The 22,697-nt window shown below is 38.7% G+C and overlaps 1 protein-coding gene and 1 pseudogene across 6 annotated transcripts in view; one reads left to right on the top strand and one right to left on the bottom strand.

The window, feature by feature from the left end:
• The window catches only part of R3HCC1L (R3H domain and coiled-coil containing 1 like), a 120,822-nt gene that overhangs the window by 40,231 nt on the left and 57,894 nt on the right, over positions 1-22,697 (bottom strand). For all 6 annotated transcript variants that reach the window (XM_069067158.1, XM_069067159.1, XM_069067156.1 and 3 more), the window contains one exon: positions 17,701-19,508. In XM_069067158.1, coding sequence (XP_068923259.1) covers positions 17,701-19,494 — 1,794 coding nt within the window. In that variant the 5' untranslated portion in view covers positions 19,495-19,508. The remainder of the gene's footprint in view (positions 1-17,700; positions 19,509-22,697) is intronic.
• Positions 1,229-5,212, top strand: LOC138145533 (sphingolipid delta(4)-desaturase DES1 pseudogene; annotated as a pseudogene).

Here is a 22,697-nt window from a genome sequence, read left to right as displayed (position 1 = left end):
TGGAAATCCCAAATGCTACAAATCAAAGTTTGACATTGTTTTGTTGATTGTATAAACTTAAGAAAGTAATGGAGAAAATGTAAATAATACGGATTAAACTAACGAGTGGGTCACAGCAACATTCCCCGCCCCCCCAAACATTTACCAGGACAGGCCCAAGGGAAACATCATCAGGACTCCAGCAAAAGAACTTCCAGGAGGTATGAGTTACCCTTTGCCACATGTGCTCTCTAAGCTGGAAGCCACTTTTCCTTGGCCTCTGCATGTATTAGTAGTAGCATGCCACAGACTTTTGGCATGTTTGTCCCAATTATACCACTTAAGTAAATATCTTTTTTCTAAAAGCTAATTGATCTGGCTGATAGTGATTATCAATTGACAATCACTGGGAAGTACACTGGTGGGGACTTGTGAAATACTATAACCCTAGCAAAGACAACCCTTCATCCCTTGGAGATGCCCCCAAATGGACCAAGTAGCAACGCTCTGGAGACCCAACTCATTGGTACAAATAGAGTTGGTATGGCTGTCTCAGCTCATGTGATATATACCCCTGATCAGAGCTAGGGTGCCAAATTTGAGAGCATAAACAGAAACAACAGTACTCTTAGCATCCAGTAGTTAGCAAGATCAATTCAAATAAGAAGCTACCAAATGGCTAGAGTGAGCTCCTTCCTCCTAACCGCCACTATGGGCATCAGCTTCAGGCTGTTTCAGTTTCTCCATCAAATGAGAACAAGTTGCATGCTATTTAACCCATGCTATGAATAGGATTTGTTGGTGTTTTTTGCTTCTTGGAGGGGGGAGGATAGGGCAATTGGAGTTAAATGACTTGCCCAAGGTCACATGGCTAGTTTTTGTGTTAAGTGTCTGAGGCTGGATTTAAACTTGGGTCCTCCTAACTCCACAGTCGGTGCTCTATTCACTGTGCCACCTAGCCGCCCAGCTCATAGCATTTAGTTGTGAAAGCCAGGGAGATCCAAGACGATAGCCTGAGGGGATGGAAGGATCAAGTGAACAGTTTTTTTTTAAGGATGGGTGAGATCGGCACAGGACTGCTTAACTGACTGAAATACATCTGCCTCTCTCTCCTCATTTCACTCAGGTGGTTTTGCTGAACTTTAAAAAATGTCTGGCCTTATCCTCTGCCTCCAGCTCTGTCGGCTCAATGAAGGTGCTGTGTCAGTCTCTGGCCCACTGGCAGCCGGGGTCTGGGTCTACACAGATCTGGGCCAAGTATCCAGAAATAAAATCTTTGATGAGACCGGATTACAACTTGATCTGGATTGTGATTTTGATGGTTCTTGCACAGTTGGTTGCATTTTACTTAGTAAAAGACTTGGACTAGAAATGGGTTATGTTCTGGGCTTACACCTTTGGCAGCTGCATTAGTCATTCAATGTCCTTGGCTATTCATGAGGTCTCTCATAACCTGGCATTTGGCAACTACAAGGCTCTTTGGAGCTGGTATTATGGCATATTCGCAATCTTCCTTTCTGCGTTCCATACTTTATTTCCTTCAAGAGGTACCACCCACATGGATCATCATTGCTACCTAGCAGGGGATGGCATTGATGTGGATATTCCCACCAGTTCTGAGGGCTGGCTTTTCTGTACCCGTTTTAGAAAATTTATATGGGTTACTCTTCAGCCACTCATTTATGCTCTTCGACCGATGTGCATCAACCCCAAGCCAATTACTTATTTAGAAATTATCAATTTGTTGACTCAGTTGAGTTTTGACATTTTTACTTACTATTTTTTTGGGATCAAATCTCTTGTGTAGGTGTTTGCAGGTTCAGTACTTGGCCTAGGTTTGCACCTAATTTCTCGACATTTCATAGCTGAGCATTACATGTTTCTAAAAGGACATGAAACCTTTTCTTATTATGGACCTCTTAATTTAATAACCTTCAATGTAGGTTATCATAATGAACATCTTGACTTTCCCAACATTCCTGGAAAGAACCTTCCATTGGTGAAAAAACAGCAGCAGAATATTATGACAACTTGCCGCAGTACAACTCCTGGATAAGGGTGCTCTATGATTTTGTGATGGATGATTCTATCAGTTCCTATTCTAGAATGAAGAGACATGTAAAGGGAGAAGTGAAACAGGATTAATACCCCAAAGGAGAACTCTTCTTAGTAGCTTTGAAAATGGCTTCCACATGTGTATATTACTTCCTCTTACATTTATATTTTGAATTATTAAACTTAAGACTAAAGAGATTTAGAAACTGCCTGTGTACAGTTTCCATGTCGGAACTCTGCAAGAATTTTCAAGACTCTAACATGATTTTGACTAATTAACATGCTCCTCCTGTGTCTAATTTTCACCTGTGTGGTCTGAATAAAATGATGATTCAGCCTGCTTCTACGCCATTACATGTAGTTTTTAAAAACTATATTTAGCAGTGTTAACATTTTGGGGGAAGCATATTGTAAGAGGACTGTTAAGAAGCTCCATTTCTATTGACTCACTGCCCATTTCGTTCAGTGTTGTTTGCAGGGAATGGTCATTTCAATTTTGTAATAAACTGGATTATTAATCACAAAAAAAAAATGTCTGTTATAAGAGATGGTTCTATGAGAGGGGGAGAAACTTAGAACTTACGTAGATGATTTGAAAACAGAAATATCAAATTTATTTTTTAAAAGAAATATGTTTGCCTCTCCTCTCTTGTCAGAGAAGTGCTAAAAAAAAAGGAAAAGAATAATCTGCTAAATATTTGGATACCTAGGGGACAGTTAGGAACAGATCAAGAGTCAGTCTAGTCTTAATTCTATTCTTAGCTATACTTTTCTTCAGTTAGTTTTTATTTTTCTGTTGGCTTAAACTTGCTACTAAGCCCTCCTGATTAATTCTAATTGCCATATTACCAATAACATTAAAAAAAAAAACACTTCTTTTGGGGTGGCCAGGTGGCTCAGCGAGTAAGAGCACCGGCTCCAGTGTTGGGATGACCTGGAGATCAAATCCTGGGCTCAGACACTCAGCACCACAGCCAGAAATAACTGGCCGTGTAACCTTGAGCAAGTTACTTAACCCCGATTGCTTAATTAAAAAAAAAACAAACACTTTTTTTTCCCCCTACATCTTTCAGAATTCTTAGACATCCTCCAAATCTGTATGATCATTTGTGTAGTTTTAAGCAACATCTATCTCTCTATCTTATCTCTCCAACTCTACTAACCTTCTTGAAGACTGAATGTGTACTCTGAATTCAACGACTGTGTGTACTTCATGGGGAGGCCAGTTTCTTTCCCCAAACTCATGCCTTATCAAGAATCTGATTTGTGCTGTGTTTGAGAAAAACTACTTTACAAGATGTTTTTTGATTTTCAAAAATTATTGGCACTACTTTTCCTCTTCTTCCGCCCATAAGCTCAAGTTGCCTTGGTTACTGTGAGTCATGGGGAAAAGCAGTACTAATACATTAAAAAAGGAAAAACTCAAAAAAAATTCTTAAAATAGAGAAACCAAAACTCTGACAGTAACAATTTTGGGGTCTAAATTCATGATACATGATGTAAAAGAAGTAGCTTTGACTTTAAAAATGCACACAAAATAATAGAAGGAAGTTTGGAAGGAAACACTAATAAACAGGATAGTCTTTAAAGTAATATATAGAATTTATTATATACTTTAAAAATAAAGCAAATTATAAATTGGGGATTCAGTTTCATATAGAACCCTTTTTTTGTGTGTTCTGCTATGTGTATGGAAATGCTCCCTTTTGGTGTTTAAGTCCAGAATAAAAAATATTTCAAATATTTTAAATAATTTATTTTAGTTTAGTATATTTCAGATATAGTATACCTCTGTTGTACTATTTTAATAATCCTATCAATAAAGGAAGTAAGATTAGCCTAGCTGGAAGAGACTAGAAATTATGGAGTCCAACCCCTTCATTTACAGACAAGGATACAGTCTCAAGGAGGTTAAGAGACTTGCCTGATGTGATACAGGGAAGAAGCATCAGGGATGGGATTCTGAATTCTGGTCCTGACTCCAATCACTGCTCTTTCCATTAAACCTTCTCTTCTACCAGTTAAAAATCCCTTAATCTCTTACCATTCTGGCTATCATCCTTGAAATGCTTCCTAGTTTGTCAATATTCTTCCAAAAATATGCTATCCATTGTGGTGGAGCAGAGGTGGCAACCCATCTGAACTCTCCTAATATTCCCCACCAAACAACTTTAAAACAATGCCTCAAATCAAATTAAATTCTGGAGTGGCAGAGCCAACTAAGGATGGGGTGAAATGTTCTTCTAGCCTAAGACAACTCAGCAGGTCCATAGAAGAGGTCTGTAACACTGGGGTGGCTGCAGGCCCAGGAGCAGGGCAGGAGCACCAGCAATGAGTGTTGGAGGTAGCCAAGACAGCAGTGGCAGCAGCAACTTTGGGAGCTCTCAGCCCAAGGATGATAAGGGAGTCAGACAACTGGTCAGAAAGACATTACAGGGGATCCTTTGCTGGCCCTGGGTGCAGGACCTGGAGCTATTGACAACTCTGTTGCCCACATGCAGTTCTGGGTCACAGTTCCAAGGCAGAGAGGAGCACTTGTGGCTGCAGGGGTGCAGGGGCACTTGCTAGGTAAAGACCAGAGCACAGACCAGGAGAACAGTGATCATACTTCTCCCACATTTCTCCCCATGTCATACCACCTTGGAAGCACCAAAAACTTCCAGATCCCCAGAACTAGCTGAAAATAGCACAACAAAGCCTGAAGCCTTGGGACAATGCCTCCCCACTCCCAGGTAAGCAGAGCTCAACTTTAACATAAAGGTCAGTCAACAAATAAGCTGAGGAAATGAGCAAACAACAATGACAAAAAGAATTTGACCATAAAAAGCTATTATGGTAGTGGAGAAAACCACAAAACTCAGAAGAAGACAATGTGAAAAAGCTACAAGCAAAACCTCAAAGGAAAAAAAAACCCTGCAAATTGGATACAAGGCCAACAAGAATTCCTACAAAAGTTAAACAAAGTGATAAGAAGAAAAATTGAAAAAAGAAATAAAAGTGATGCAAGAAAATTATGAAAAGACAATTAACAACTTTGGTAAAGGAAGAATGAAAAATAAAACCCACTGAAGACAATAATACCTTAAAAAACAGCATTGGCCAAAGGGAAAAAGAGGCACAAAAATTCACCAAAGAAAAAAACTCCTTAAAAAGCAAAATTGGCTTAATGGAAAAGGAGGTACAAACATTCACTAAACAAAAGAACTCCTTAAAAAGTAAAATAGAAAAGTAGGAAAAAAGGTACAAAAGCTCAGTGAAGAAAATAATTCCTTAAAAATTAGAATTGTCCAAGTGAAAGTGAGTAACTATGAAATATCAAGATATAATCAAACAAAATCAAAAGAATGAAAAAATTGTAATTATCTCACAGGAAAAACAACTCACTTGGTGTAATGGGAATGTAAATTTTAAAGATTTTTCCCTGCCCCTAGGCTAAAATGCACCTGGAGCCTGGGGTGGGAGGCTTGTTTTTCAGTAGATATTTTTTGATTGGCCAGTGGGTCAATAAGGTTGTTACATTCTCTGAGCCAGGAGAAGGCTATATAAGCCCTGATGTGTAGCTTTGTTTTGGGGCTCACTTTGAGAAGTGTTCTGTGATTTGATGAAACTCTGGGAAACCATTGTTGAGAGCCCCCCCTCAGCTTTGAAAACCCAGATGTTGAAACCCAGATGTTGATTTGGTATGGATGTAATGGTTGGACAGTTTGGAATCTGTTTATTTGATCTGTTTCTCTGTCTGATAATTGTCTGTATATTGTGAAGTTCGGGGTGCTGGCCTTTTTCCCCTGAACAAGGTAAACAATACATGTTTGACTGATTAAAGTAAGCTTGTTAACCAATTTTGAGTTGCTTTCCTTTAACAAAACAGATCTAAGAACCTGTGGTGGCAGTGACCCTGGGGACGCTGGGGTGCTTGACGCTACACTTGGAAAATGGATTAAGAGAAGAAAATTTAAGAATTACTTGACTAGGTGAAAGCCATGATCAAAGAGCTTAAACATCATCTTTCAAGAAATTGTCAAGGAAAACTGCCTTGCCATCTTAGATTCAGAGGATAAAAGATAAATTAAAAGAATCCACTGATCACCTCCTGAAAGAGATCCTAAAATGAAAATTCCCAGGAATATTATATTCAAATTCCTCATCTCCCAGGTCAAGGAGGCAATATTGCAAGTAGCCAGAAAGGAACTATTCAAATGTTGTGGAGCCACAGTCAGGATCATACAAGATCTGGCTTCCACATTAAAAGAGTGGAGGGCTTGTACTATGATAGCATAGAAGGCAAAGGAGCTAGGATCACAGCAAAGAGTAGCCCACCCAGCAAAAACTGAGTATAAACCTTCAGGGGGAAAAAAAGTGGATATTTAATGAAATAGTTGGCTTCCAAGCATTCCTGATATAAAGACCAGAGCTGAATTTAAAAATGTGGCACTCAAACAAAATACTCAAAAGCAGCATAAGGAGGTAAACATGAAAGCAAAATCACCAGAGATTCAATAAGGTTAAACTTTTTGTGTTCCTATGTGGGAAGATGACACATGAACTGGTAGTAGAGTTGTTAACTGGCTCAACCATTCTAGAAAATGAATTGCAACTATTATGCCCAAAGGACTAAAAAATTTGCATACTCTATGACACAGCAATACCACTACTAGGTCTATATCCCAAAGAGATAAAAGGAAAAGGAAAAGGACTTATATATACAAAAAATATTTATAGCTTTTTTTTTTTGTGGTAGAATTGGAAATTAAAGGGATGCCCATTAATTGGGGAATGCCTGAGCAAGATGAGGTATATGATTGTGATGGAATACTTTTGTTCAATAAGAAATGACAAGGAGGATGGTTTCAGAAAAACCTGGGAAGACCTATATGAATTGATGCAAAATGAAGTGAGAAGAACCAGGAGAATATTTTATATAGAGAATTTGGAACTCAAAATTTTTTTTTAAATGTTCAAAATAAATAAAAAACTTTAAAAAAGAAATGATGAGCAGGATGGTTTCAGAAAAACCTTGCAAGATTTATATAAATTGAAACAAAGTGAAGTGAGCAGAACCAAGACATTAACATTGCACACAGTAATAGGAATATTGTAATGATGATCAAATGTGAAAGATTTAGCTACTCTGATCAATACAATAATCCCCAACAATTTCAAAGGATTTAGGAAAATGCTAATCTCCCTTTAGAGAACTGAAGCTTTCTCCATTAGCAAAAATGAAGCCCTTTCCTACAAGTCTATCTTCAAATACATAAAATTAGTTTATGGCTGATAAGTGCATGTCTGTTTCATCCACAAAGTCCTTCTCTAATGACTCATTGTGGGATGAAAGCAACCCTGAGTTCTCGAAGACTAATACAATGAATGGGATCTCTGGTAGGTTGTACTACACCAGAAAGATTTTACATACGAACCTGAAGATAGACTGTGCCTTATTTCTGAGGATTATCCTAGCTAAGTACAGAGAGGCTTAACAACAAATGCAAATTGAAGGAGATTTTTCACTTTCTTTATGATTCTTGCTTTTTCCTGGTTTTTTTCTTTTTTCAACATGACTAATATGGAAATATGTTTTGTATGACTTCATGTGTACAACTGATTTCATATTACTTGCCTTCTCACTGTGTGGGGCATGAACAGAAGGGTAGAATTTGGAATTCAAAAAAAATTTTAAAAGGAATGTTCACAATGTTTCAGGGGAAAATATTGTCATTCAATGAAACAGGATTTTTAAGCATTCTTGATGAAAAAACCAGAGCTAAACAGAATATTTGACTTTCAACTACAAGAAGCAAAAGAAGCATGAGAAGGTAAACAGGAAAAAGAAATCATAAGGAACTTATTAAAGTTAAACTATTTACATTCCTACAAGGAAAAACGATAATTGTAACTCATATGACTTTTCTCAGTATGAGGATAGTTGAAGGGAATATATGTGGAAATAAATATATATATGTATACATATACATACACATGTATGTATATGTACACATAGAGGGCACAGGATGAGTTGAATATGAAGGGATGATATCTAAAAAATAAAATTAAGAGGAGAGAGAGGAATTTATTGGGAGAAGGAGAAAGGGAGAGATAGACTAGGGTAAATTATCTCATATAAAAGAGGCAAGAGAAAACTGTTACAATGGAGGGGAAGAACAGGAAGGTGAAAGGGAATGGGACAACCTTACTCTCATTGAATTTGGCTTAAGGAGGGAATAACATACACACTCAGTTGGGTATCTTACCCTATAGGAAAATAGGGGAGAAGGAGATAAGAAGAGGGATGATAGAAGGAAGGACAGACCGGGGGAGAGGGCAGTTAGAAGCAAACATTTTTGAGAAGGGATAGGGTCAAAGGAGAAAACAGAACAAGTGAGGGGCAGGATAGGATGGAGGGAAATATAGTTAGTCTTTCACAATATAACTACTATGGAAATGTACACATGTATAACCTATATTGAATTGCTTATCTTCCCAGAGAGGGTGGGTGAAGAGGGAAGAAGGGGAAGAATCTGGAAATCAAAGTGTTAAAAACAAATGTTTAAAAAAAATTGATTTTTTGCAGGCAACTGGGAAATAAGATACACAGGCACTGGGTTTTAGAATCCATCTTGCCCTACTAGAAATTTGGGGTGGGGGGGATATGGGGTAGAATATAAGAGAGAACAGACTGGGAGAAGGTGTATTCAGTAGGCTTGCTATTTTGGGGTGGGGGTAGGGGAAAGATGGGGAGAAAAATTTGTAACTCAAAATCTTGTGGAAATGAATGTTGAAAACTAAAAATAAATTAATAAATTTTAAAAAAGGAATGTTCAAAATGAAAAAAAAAAAGGAACAAAACAAAATCAAAATAAAATGTGGTATCCAAAACAGACTACAAAACTTCAAATGTGGGCTACACAGGACTGCTTTGCCAAACCAAAATACCCCTGGCCTTCTATTTCTATTTCTGACTAAAGAAATTCATATTAAAGAATACAGAGGTACAACCCTCTGTAGGGGGCATTTACAATCTTAGAGGATTTTAGTAACTCTAGGGAATCTTTAAATTGGTAGAAATATTTTAGTTCTTTTTTGTTTAAATCTGATTTTATCATCGTTCCTCTCTAGTCTGCCAAAGAACAAATTCCATTAAAATCAGCATTTTAGCCTCACATTATCAACCTCAATTTCTTCACAGGGGAAATCAGCCCTGAACTCTATATTCTACCACATTTAGTAAAAATGAATGGTCACTGCTTCAGTACAGAGTTTGGATTAGCAAGCATGAGTATGGACCATGAGGAGTTATCACCTGGGCCCTGAGGCTTGGGACCTACAGACCAGAAGCATGGACGATGACCAACACACCACCAAAATGCTATGCTCAACTGAATCAACTGTTTTCTCAATAAATTTTCCGCAAACTTCTCTTTCCTGTTAATCTTGACCCTCAACTACCTTCCACAGTAAGCCAAACCAGAAATATAAAAAATGTCATTTTGGAATGCCTGAATGGGAGGTTTTTGTAATAGGAATCTAGAAACACAGTGTTAGAAGGGATGTTACAGAGATAAGCCAGTCCATATTACCAATGAAGAAACTGAAGCACAGACAAGCAGTTTTGTTCAAAGTCACTTAGCTAATTGGTGGCAAAGTCAAGACTTACAACATACATTTTGATTCCTAGTACAATGCTCTTTCTACTACGCCAGTTCAGTGATGTGAACTGTCTAATTTCTTTATTTAAAATGGAAGCAAATATGCTGGGTAAAAAGACTTCTGTTCTTTTTCACAAAAAAATTATTAGGCAAGAACCATCATGGAAGCTTTGGAAGAGTATTTTTATTTTGAAGAGGTCACCTCATAAAAACAAGAGAGCAATTTGTTAATGTTAATCTAACAAATCTCCCTAATGTTCCTTATCTATGGATGACCTGGAGATATAATCATCCTACTCTAATGGATTGGACTACAGTGCCTTAAACAGCGAATATAATTCAATCAGACTCCTTTCCCTATGCCCCAAGTGACTGCATCAGAATATACCATGGCTGCAAGGTGAAAGTCTATAAATCCCCACTAAGGCAGTCAATAAAAAATGTTAATTCAGACAATTTTACAACAAAAATGAATTAGAGATGTGTTAAGATGGGCTAGAACAGATAAAAAAAATCTTGCGTGACTAGAGGCTGAGAAAAAGCCTGAACTATGAAATGTTTGAGCAGAATGGTCTTATTAAATAGAGCAAAGTGTCTAATCCAGGCCAAAATTAATATGAATGCTTAAAAAATACAACACCCACAAGGAGGTTAAAAAAGGGAAAGCCTTAAGCAATTATTTCTTGTTCCATTTCTGCGACATCTATAACTTTGGTAATGAGATGTTCAGAAATCTAGATATCCCTTCTCAAACAGAAGAATCATTTTCCTTTTTTTTGTCATCTTTGCCAATCTGATAGATTTGAGGTGAAAATCTCAGAATTGCTTTAATCTGCATTTCTCCAATAAGTAGCAATTTTAAGCATTTAAGGCATTTTTTTTTTTAAACAGCTATGGATAGCCTATATATAGGCTTCTTTCTTTGAGAACTGCCTGTTAATAAGCCTTATCCATTTGTCAACTGAAGACTGGCTCCTGTTACAAATTTGAACCTTACGTATCTTGGAAATGAGACCTATATCAGAAAAACTTTCTGCACAGATTTTCCCTCTGATTAATTGTGTCCCATTTAATCTTACTTTTATGGTAAATATTGGAAGGGCTGTGGGGGAAAAAAAGGTACTGAAGAACTATTGGTGGACCTGTGAAAACCATTCTGGAAAGCAACTAGGAATTATATACAAAAAGTTATTAAGGTTATATATATATATATATATATATACACACACACACACACACACACACACACATATATACAGAGAGAGAGAGTGAGTGAGAGAGCAGCTCTTTTTGTCATGGCAAAGCACTGGAAACAAAAGGGATACCCATCAATTGAGGATTGAGTAATTTGTGGTATATAAATTCAATGGAATACTATTATGCTGCCAGAAACGAGGAAAGAGATGACTTCAAAGACACACAGCAAGATCTGCATGAACTGATGCAAAGTTAAATATGCAGAACTAGAAGAACAGTTTATATTATAATAGCCATATGAAGAAAGAAGAATTTTGAAAACTTTTATAAATTGATAAAGAATGAATTGAGCAGAAGCAGAACAATTCCTACTATAACAACACTGCAAAGACAAGCTATGAGAACCAATCAATCAATACAATGGATCAATACAATGATCATCAATGATTATAGAGTCCTGATGATAAGACACATTATCTACCCCCTGACCAAGAGCAGATGGGTTTAAGATACAAAATGAGGAAGATATATTTCTGTATACAGCCACCGAGGAAACCTGTTTTGCTAGACTATCCATATTTGTTCCAAGGAATTAGCTTTTCCTTTTCTCTTTTTTCAGTGGGATGAGAAAGAAAATATCTTTCTGCTCATTTTAAGAACACAAAGAGACGGAGGGCCACAACAGATACGGATGCTGCTTGCACCTTCAGTGGAGTCACTGCATGGTTAGTTTTGCTGAACTGTTTTACTTTGTCACAAGAGAGCTATTGTAGAGTGGCAGTAATCTGGAAATGTTTTAATACGAAAACAAAACACGTCAATAAAAACTTTTTTAAAATAGAAGGGTTGTTTTCTGGGGGATAGCTTTTTAGTGAGATTCTTTTCCAAAGATTTAAAAAATTTTTTAAATGAGAGTCACATTTCAGAGGCTGCAGTTCTTGTAATTTCAGGCCCTAATGCCTATACCTGTTTCCCTCCTGCTACTTACTACTGCAAAAACTGAAGGACTCAACACACAGACTCCAACAACTCCCTCTGAGCCCAAGAAGTTCCCAACCTCTTAAAATCCCTATTCCTTGGCTCTCAGTAAACCTTCCGAAAGTGGCATTGGTAGCAGCAGCAAGAATGGCACAATGAGGGGCAGCTAGGTGGCGCAGTGAGTAAAGTGTCGGCCCCGGAGTCAGGAGGACCTGAATTCAGTTCTGGCCTCAGACACTTAACACCCATGCAAAAAAAAACTAGCTGTGTAACGTTGGGCAAGTTACTTAACCCCAACTGCCCTCCAAAAAGGCAAAAAAAAAAAAAAAAAGAATGGCACAATGGTGGCCCATGGAAGTAGAAGGATAGGATAACAATAAGACCATGAAGATTGTGACCCACAAACTATGGAAGAGGATGATGAGGAAAGCAATGAGAGAAAAAGATTTAAGTTATTAGTTAACTCACTAAATTGGGAAATCATTCAAATGAAGTGCTTTTTCTGTATCTCAATTTAAGAATTCTACAAATGCAGAATTCAGTTAAGTGGGTTTGCATATTTTGGGAAATGCCTACATTAGGATTTAATGTATTAGCCTCTAATCCTGTGGGGTCAAGAGAATGAGGATAACTTGTAGAGTTACAAGGCAAGACAGAACAGGATACGTTAGGTGGACTGTAGGTGATGTTCATAGGTAATTTAGGTAATGCTTTTTTTCCCCTCAATGTTCTCTTGCCAGTAGACACTTATTGTGTGACCCTGGGAGAATCCCTCAATGTTCTTCAGTCTCCATTTCATGTTCCAGGGTTGTTGAGAGGATTGAGCGAGAGACTATAACTGTAAACCTGTAACTATCTAAGTGTTAACTGTTATCACTGTTGTCACTATTGCTCCTCCTTCTCTTCTGGCTTTCAAAGATTTCTACAACTCACAGCATCATCTGAGAAAGCTTTACTTAATATTTCTGACTGCCTACCCCTTAAAAAACAAACCAAAACATGTTCCTTAAATGTGTGAATCTGCTATAAACACCCCAAAGTCAATGCTATGAATTAATGCAAGTGCCTTCCCTCTTTTGAATAGCTCCAATTTATCCTGTATACAGGGTGTCCTAAAAGTTGTAGTGCAGTTTTAAGTTTTAAAAGTACCAGGACTTTTGGGACACCCTGTATACACTGTTTGTATATAGTTTTTTGCATGTTGTCTCCCTCAACTGACTGGAAGCTTCTTCAGAAACAGGACTCTTTTGTCACTCTTTGCATCCCCATCACTAAGCACAGAGCCTGGCAGATAGCAAGCACTGAATGTCACTGACTATTTCAATAAACACTAGCAATGCTTCTTTAACCAAAAGACCCACGGAAAGGAGTAATAAAGTAACTAAAAATCTACTCATTTCAATGAAATGTATATTCAATTCAGCAGATGTCAGAACTCACTAGTTAATGGGATGGGGGCATACTTCCCATTGAGGTCTCCTTCAGAAATATTTGTGACCTCATCTTCAGCATAGTAAAATAGCTAGAGAAACTAAGTACGCCAAGAGGCAATTCTTTGCTGACAAGCTTAGACACAGAATTGAGACCTTTTAAGAAAGAATATGAAATCTCCTTTATCAATAATAACAAAAGGACACGGATAATGTTGATCTCACTATAAGGACCAATATTATAATCTTTAAGATTAATTCTTCTTTCCATAGCTCATTTCTTTTCCAATTTTTTCATCTAGCCCTCTCACTGATAAAAACATTTTAAAATCATTGCTTATCTCTTTTAAGACTTCTAGTTGATTTGGGGCACAAATTCAACTGTATTTTTCTTTAAGGTTTTTGCTTGTAGATGTTTTGGAGTCTCTTTTTCTGGATTTGTGTCTTGAGCTCTACTATCAACCTAACAGCCTTTGATGATGTAGAATTATTTCTTGTTTGCTCATTGTTCCAGCCCATTTCTTGACTCTGAGATTGGTTTGAGGATTAGGCTCTGAAGACTTCTCAAGGGAAGGTCTAGTTAGATCCTGCTCTTTTCTTGAGATGATGACTGTTGTTATTTCAGGCTTTCAAGGGACAGCTTTTAATATAAACAAAGTGATCTGATTCAGGGCATAGTTTGATCACTGCTCACCCTGATCTAAGCTCTACAAGTTCCTGACCTGGGTTTGGGTCAGAGCAACAGTAAGCTGTGGTTAGATTCAATCAGTATAAGCTAGCTGGTTTGGAGTGACAGATGGTTAGGCTCCCCTTGAGTCTGAGATTTCTGTCCAGGCTTCAGATTGGGCTAGAGGCTAGAACTGAGATTCCATTCTGCTCCTGTGGGTTTGAGTCACATAGCTGCTGCTTGCTTCTGAACTTCTTCCTTTATTAGTACACAAACTAGGGCCTGTGATTTCTCCTTACTCTGGAACAGTCACCCCCCTGGCTGCAGGTCCCTTTCATAATCCACCTTGGATCTATGACCTGGGATTAGATAGCAGGTGACAAGCTTACCACCTGTTTCCACACCCTACATGAAGTCAGGCCATTAGAGGTCTAAGACTTCAAATTCATAGGTATGGTTACCAAGTTATTGGCCTTTAGAATCAACTTCTGAGTCACATGCACAGACACAAAATCTGTAACATTCTTTCAAAATTACAGTTTTTTAAAAAAGTATAACAAAACAAAAAGCAACATGACCCAAATTGATCATTCTCCTTATTCACAATTGGCACGGAATGTCATTTAGCTGTTAGCAAAAATCAAATCCACTCTCAAGAGATGAAGATTTCCTGTATGTGAGGCAATGCAAAAGGTTATGACCTTTTCTAGAAGAGGAATTCCAAAAATGTTTTCAACAATGACAACACCATTAGAATAACTGTATAGTTTTCTATGATGGTTACCTTGAAGAGAACAATACTCATTTGGATGCATAAATATTTCAGTTCTCATTGTCAGTGACTTTTCTGCAGCATTTAACAGTGCTGTTCAACCCTCTTTCTGGATATTCTCCCCTTCTGTGTCTTCCAAGACACTGGATACTCTTGGTTCTCCTTCCACCTGTTTAGCTGCTCCTTCTCTCTTCTGTTCTGGTACTTCCTCTTCTAGCTAAGTGTTGCTTCCTGTTTTGTCCTTGGCCTTTTTTCTCCATATGTCTTTCTTGGCAACCCCATGGCTTCGACTGTCATGTACATGGGAGAAGACTCCCAAAACTCTATTGCTGACTTCTTCCCTAGGTGCCAAATGTACCTGTCCAGCTGTGGAAAAAAAGGAGAGCTCTTCCTCTCTCCTTGGAAGTTCCACCAGCATCTTAAACTATATACCCTAAACTGAACTTACTATCTTCCTCTCAAAACCTGCTCATTTTTCTGACTTGACTTTTATCAGTGGTACCCCAGGCTCTCATATACAGTTAGTTTCTGTTAATTTGACTTCCATAATCTATTTTCATTCTAAGTTAAGTTTAAAATGCTATCTTCTACTTGAAGCATTTCCTAACCAGCTGTAAGGGTGATATTTTACACTAAGCACCTAACTCAGCGGCACTTCATATTTCAGTTGTATGCTCTATATACAATGTACAAGCATTTATCCTTTGATTTTTATATGATGTTATTTAATCTAGAGAATCAACGCTTAAGAGTTCTATATAAAATTCTATATTACCATCACCCTCTGGTGTCTAACACATTGAGCCAGGGGGTAGGGGATAGAGATCTACCCCTCTTTTCCATTGCCATTATCCTATCATAGGCCTTATCCTTACATGTTCTATTATACCAGCCTTAATAAGTCTTCCTACCACCATTCTCTCCATGCCAATCCATTGTTCACACTGCTGCCAACTAATCTCCCTTCTGGAGAAACCTGTTCAGGTGAAGTCTGACCAAAAACTCTTCAATGGTTGCCTCCTACTGCCTACCAGGTAGAATTCAAACTCTTTATCCTTGCATTTAAGATCCTCCAAAAGTCAGCATTATGCTGTCTTGCCAACCTCTTTACAATAGTCTCTACAAGCATGCTATGTTCCTGCAACACTAGACTGTTTTGCTGTCCTTTGTACCTTTGTTAAGGTACACTGATGCCTATTCCTGGAATACTTTACCTTGTCCCCCCTGCCTCTACCTGCTGAATCACTACCCATTCTTTAAAGTCAAAACGAAATGCTATATCCCATAGGAAGCCTTCCTTGATTCTTCCAAACCACAGCTAGTGAGGTCTTTTTCCCCTTTGTACCTCACACTGTATTTTGCTCATGTACTCATGATGTACAATACACATCCCCCTACTAGGCCAGAGACTATGTCTTATCTAAATTATTATCTCTCTCAGTACTTAGCACAGTTCTCTGCACATAACAGGCACTTAGTAAATGTTTTTGAGTTGAACTGAATTGATATGTTAGCTAAGAAGTGAACCAAATGACTTTATTACCACCTTATGCCTGTTTGTTCTCCACCCAAGTCAAGCAGCTCTTTTAAAATTTAAAGCTTCTTCTGAAGCTAGTTCTCTCCTGGACAACCTTTTCCTAGTCACCTAATTTCCCTCTACATTCTTCTAAGTTAAGTTTAAAATGCTATCCTCTATATGAAGCAATTCCTAACCAGCTGTAAGAGGTGATAACTTACACTAAGCACCCAAAGCAGTGTCACTTCATTATTCAGTTGTATATTATATATACAATGTACAAGCATTAATCCCATGATTTTTTTGTAGTATGTCTCCCTTAATTTAGAGAGTAAACTCTTAGAGGATAGTTGAAGTGTCTTCTTTATGTTTTATAAATATAAACTCAACGCACAGTGCCTAATACAATACTATACATTTGTTGTGGGGGGAGAGAGATCAATAGAGGGATACCCCTCACAGCATCATCCAATCAATATTACTTTGCAGGAACATTATTATAGCAGAGATTTGCAATGCTACATTGGTCATGGGTATAATATACTTCAGCTGATCACCCAGGATAAAAATTGTATAGTCAGCAATGATACAAGCCAGCACTTCAGGCTCAACAGCATTAACTTCCCAAAGATCAATCTGTTTGCTGTCATACATTGGAAGGATCATTCTTATGAATTTCCTCAAGTTTTTAAAAATTTTAATTATGCTAATCGCATTGTTTTATTTAACATTTATTACCAGGATATAGATTATATATCCTGAGGTCTCTATAAGTATTATTTTAAGCTTTCATAGCCTGAATTCTGGATGCCTCATAAAGTATTTCCCATTTATAATATATTTCCTATGGGGCTAATTATCCAAAAGGATCCCAGATTTGGAATGATAGGACCTGGTTTCAAATCCACACTCTACTGCTTAAAACATATTAAACTTGGGAAAGTCAACTTCTCAGGGCCTTAGTTTCCTCATTGGTATAATGAAGAGCCAGGACTCGAGAATCTCTAAGGTTCTTTACAGTTCTAACTTCTATAACTCCATGCTGTTTCACCTAGTATCATGTTTCTACAGAACTAATTAAGATAACAGATGGGAATGTGCTGGGTGGGGATATGCCCTCTGAAAATTCATGATGCTAAACAGGGGCAACCTGATATTTATTTTGTCCTTATAGAGTTGTTCTCTCTAATAAAGTTCCTCTGTCTCTCCCAAATAGGCAGCCACTGTCTACCAGTGAATTCCTGATTCTTTAACATTCTCCATCAAGTCCCACAGTAAAAGCTAACTGTATCAAAGCTATATTCTATGGGTTTTATTTAAAAGACCTAGAAGACAAATTTTTTGAACCTTTGTCATTTTAATTCTGTAAATATCACTTTGTGTTAGCATGGATGTATATACCACACTTGAGCAGTCTCAGACCCACAGACATCCCCAGATTCACTGATTTCATCTAAACATACCTCTTCTAGAAGTCGTGGATCCAGGCATTCTCCATCATCGTTAAACAAAGAATCCCAGCTCTCCTCTGTAGGGGCACTTTCATCACTGGAGGAAGGATTAGGAGCTTTCAATTCCAATTGTCTGTCTGAAGAAACAGTATATTCTACTTGCCCAGAGTCATCTTCCTCACCTATTTTGAACTCTTCACTAGTTCTTAGATTATTCAAAGTCTCTGTGATATCATCTGTACAATCCAGATCACTGTTCAAGGCCTTGCTGGAAAGCAATTCTGTCCTATTTGACACGCAGAGTTCAGAGTCTAAACAGGAACCATGATTGCTGGATGCTTCCTTCTTTATAGGTATTAAAGAGGTACAATCTGACAAGGCCTTTGTTAGTCCTCCCATTGACTCTTGATAACTGGATGAAACAGCTTCAGCGTAACCGTCTGTACAAACTGTCAAGCCTGAGTTTTCATTCCCACACTCTAAGCTGTTAGCTACTAGAAGAGGGGTTATGTAAGTACTTACTGCCATACAGTCTAGCAAACTGTTTATGCTGCTACAAGCCTGTTCAGTGATTCCACCCACAATTGTTGAGGTGCTGCCCACACATGTCTCATCAAATATACCATCTGTAATGCTCATACATGCCTGCTTAGTGATGTCACTGTCATCCTCCAGCTCACTACCTGTAGATGTCTCATCAGCAAAGTCACTTAAATTAGCAGGTTCATAGCACACGCTCGACTCATCAGCAGGGTCACCACTCTTCTCAGACTCTCCACTCATGCAGGTTGAATCCACAATGTCACTGGCATTCTCTAATATACTGACTATGTGCACGTGGTCAGAGATAGGATCCCCAACCCCAGATATGCTGTCCACATTTGTCTTATCACAGATGCCAGCTGCACTGCTGAGGAACACTGGATCAGTTAGGTCCCTGACATTCTTAGGTTCATTGTCTGTGCATGCTTGCTCAATGACACACTCTGGGCACCCCTGGACAGCAATGTTCTTTATGCCTTCAGTGGTAGGCTTCGGTATGCCACCTGTTACATGGATAACTTCTTGCACAATTTCAGAACGTGAGTTTATCTGTGTGGGTGCCAGTATATGGTCAGGATTCAAAAGAGAACTGCGTCCTAGCGGCTCATCTGAAAGCTGAGAACTAGCTACTGTTTCTACTACCTTACAATCAGTGCTAACACTGTTTCTCAAGTCTCCTTCTGGATACCTCATCCCACTTAGCTCTTCCTTTCTGGAATCACATAATTTCACGCTTTGGAATGGTTTATTGGAAGCCTGAGTCTCACAGGTTTCTGTGCTAGACTGTGTCACACTACTGGTTTGGGAATCCATAAATTTCTCTTCTTTCTTTGGTTTAAAATGCATTTGTGAAGGTACTTTGGAAAAACTACTAGGACTTGGGATCTTTTGTTGATTTTTGTTGAGCATTTCTTTGGACTCTGGGGTTCCCTTTTGAGTATGGAATTTTCCTCTGTTTCTTTCTTTCAAGTTTGTGCCTTTTTTTGATTTTGAATTAGGTCTCTTTCCATCCCTGGCCTTGTGCTCTTGTCTGCTAGGATTACTAATAGGTCTTTGAAGTTCAGAACTGACTCTGAAGACATCATTCTTTGAGGGCAGATGACTTTCTTCTTGCCCTTGCTTTACTACAGCATTCAGATGACTATAGCTCATTTCCTGATGACTTGATATGGGAAGCACTGAACCTCTTCGAGCTTTGGGTACATAAAGGGCCATATCTGGCTTTCTGGCCCGAGGTTTGCATCTCTCAATATCAGGCTGCATGATGCCACCTCAATCTGCATGGAGAAAAAGAATTACTTAATTCACATTAATTAGGTACTAGATATACAGCAACATTACGTGTTTTTTCCCCCTAGTCAGGGTTGGGGTGGTAGTTTACTAACTTCAGGTCAATAACTTAAGTACAGAAATACAAATTGTCAGGGGTACTGTGGGGGTGAGGGTGAAATCAACCTGTAAAAGAATTAATCAGTCACACAACCAAGAAAAGCATATTCTAAAATAATCTATGAGTCCACAAATTACACCTGATTTCCTTTTTCTTCAAAATTCCTTTGTTCTACTTTATACTTCCTGTTCACAACATTAAAAACACATTTTCTTCCATGGTTCTCTCAACTTTTCAACAATTTACCTTACTCATGGCTATAACAGATTCATATTGGGAGAAGAGTGGGAGTCACCAAGGAATGAAATCATGCTCTAGGTGCTTAGGAGTTATATATTACCAAACAGACCCAAGGCTTGTCATTGTAAAAGGACAAGATAAAAAAGATCAACATGAGTGAACTGAAATAGAACCGGGTTATTAATTACATTCATAGGTTGGAAAATAGAAAGGGCTAATCAAGAAAACTTCCTAAAAGGAGTGAACTTTCAGCTGTAATCTAACTGATAGAGAAGATATGGTAAAGGATCATAGACTCAGAGTTGAAAGGCATCTTAGAAGTCATTTAGTCTCACCAACTCATTTAATAGATGAGGAACCTGAGGCTTAGAGAGGTTAAATGACTTGCCAAAAAACAAGGGAAGTAAGGCCCAGAGGTGGGGATAGGAGCCCACTGACTAAAGAAGCAGGCAGAAGTCTATAAATAAAATGTGGACTGTGACCTCTATAAATTTTTTGTATATGGCACAGTAATAGAACTGGGATAGGTTAGGGAGGGAAAGGAGGAAAGAAGGGAGGCTGAATATACAGGGAATGGTAAAACCATTACTATCCCAAGTCCACTTCCTACTTCCACCTCTATCACTACCAGTCAGTGGAATTTAACTAGGTGGGGATAAAGGGCTCCTCTTCTTTTCTTCCCTTCTGAGGTGTGACTAGGCAATCCATTAAGATGGGTCAAAGTTTAGAAACAGGCAGTTACAAGAGATGAGAAGAAGATATTTCAGCTGGAATGGATTGCATGAAGATAGTGTAAGGGAGGAAAACAAAGGGAGAAAATGAGGGTATAACCAAATAGTGGAGAGTTTTGACAGCAATGTTCAAAATCCATGTTTTATTCTGAAAGAAAAAAACCATAATTACTGTTCCTTTCATCCCAATGCAGACAACTGTTACTTTCTTCTGGGGGTTACTTAAAACTGGATGGGGTAGGAAACAAGCAAAAATGCCAGAACAGGAAGAAGCAGTACAACCTAGCTCTCTGCCACAAACACTCCAACAAAGACTGAGGAAGATCGCCAGAATGAGTAACAACTGGGAAATTCAAGGTGGAACCACAGGGCATAGTCTTTTCAACAAAAGTCAGCATGACTTTCAGCACTGGAGAGTAGGTCCAGCCAGGAAGAAAGAGCCCTTACAGCACAAGGCCGTGGCTGGAGCCTATGGCTATGTAATAGCCTCCAGAGACCAAGGATTTAGCTTGGAGAACAGAAAAGAGCCAGCAGATGTGTCAGCGATTCCAGAACAGGGTTGTAGAACCAGGGCTAAAGCCCAGGGTTCACTCAAGGCAGGGAACAGGAACAGAAGCAAACTGAGCAGGAAGCTATGGTGCTCTGACCCTGGAACAGGGTCCCAGATCTAATATAGACTAAGTATGGCTAGACCCAATAGCTCTGTATGAGGGGAAAGAGGGCAAGGTCACAGATTCAGCATGGCAAGGGACTGGGATGGCATACCAGGCAGGGAGAGGGAATAGGCAGAATTTCCTGAAAACATGTCATTCTGACCCTAGATTAGGATCTGCAATTTAGCCCCGAGACCCAGGCAGAGGTCTGCAGCCGAATTACCAAAGCAGGGAGCTCAGACCAAAGAAAAGCCTGAAATCCTGTCAAACTGAACTTGTGGAGCCTTCCAGCTAACTGACAGGGTCTGAGGCCAGCAAATGTCTCTCCTGAAGCTCCAACCAGGGAAAAACCTGTAGTTGTGTCACTCAGACACAATCCTGAGTTGGGAGCCTGAAAAGCCTCAATCAGGCTTGTCTGAAGATCAGATCATTTAGGGGATGCTGAAAATTTGCAGTTCCCTGGTCAGAGCCATTGCTAAGATCCTTGAAGAATACAATGCTCAATACCTGGAAAAACCAACAGCAGGATCAAAGAGAAAACAAAGCAGAAACCAAAAAGGCCCCACAACTCCCTCCAGAAGTTTGTAAAGCCTGGCCCTAACAAAAAGTCCCAAATCTAGGAAATAAGGCTGGAAGAATGAGTAACCAATCAAATGAAAAATCTAGGGTAGAAAACTGTTATGGAGTGAGATATCTAAGAGAATAAACCCACAACATCTAAAAGCAAAGTCTTAAAGAAAAACCCAACTTTGCCACAAGATCAACTGGAATTCCTAGAAGAAATGAAGCAAAAGTTTAAAAAACAGTTTATAAATTAAATGAGTGCTCTAGGGGAACAAACTGGAGGAGAAAGTAAAGAGCCAGAGGTAAGACTTAGAAGGAAAATTAACAGTACAAGAGATGTAAAACCTTATCCAAATAACAGACGTCCTGAACACAAAATGGACCAGAGAACCCACTGACTGTATGGGACAACAAGGGCCCTACCACCCTTTCCAGTCACACTCTTCTCTTTCTTTCTCACTCACATATCCAATCTGTTGCCAAGTTCTGCTGATTTTACCTTCTACACCACTTACACACACCCAAGGCCCCTGGTTCACGGCCAGCACCTTGGGACAGGACCTTTTTTACCTCATGCCTAGACTGTTCCACCAGGCTTCTGGTTGGGCTCCTGCTTCAAGTCTCTCTCCCACTTAGCTTTCAAATTAATCTTCCTAAAACACAAGTCTGGCCATGTGACACACATCACACTCAATCAACTCCAGTGGCTCCCTAAGCCTCCAGCATCAAATATAAAATCTTGTTGCACATTTGAAGCCCTTGATAACTTGGCTTGTTCCTACCTTTCTAGTCTTTTTATACCTTCCTCCTCTCCAGGAACTCTGCTTACATCCCTCTTTCTAAAGGAGGCAGCCTCTTTAAGATTATTTTGTATCTATGTTGTATATA

This window comes from Petaurus breviceps, unplaced genomic scaffold (assembly GCF_028583685.1).
Source record: "Petaurus breviceps papuanus isolate PSGF00001 unplaced genomic scaffold, PetGlider_PUasm1.0 90740, whole genome shotgun sequence".
Taxonomy (NCBI): domain Eukaryota; kingdom Metazoa; phylum Chordata; class Mammalia; order Diprotodontia; family Petauridae; genus Petaurus; species Petaurus breviceps.
Note: the sequence above shows the minus strand (reverse complement) of the source record. Positions and strands in the feature narration are given on the sequence as shown.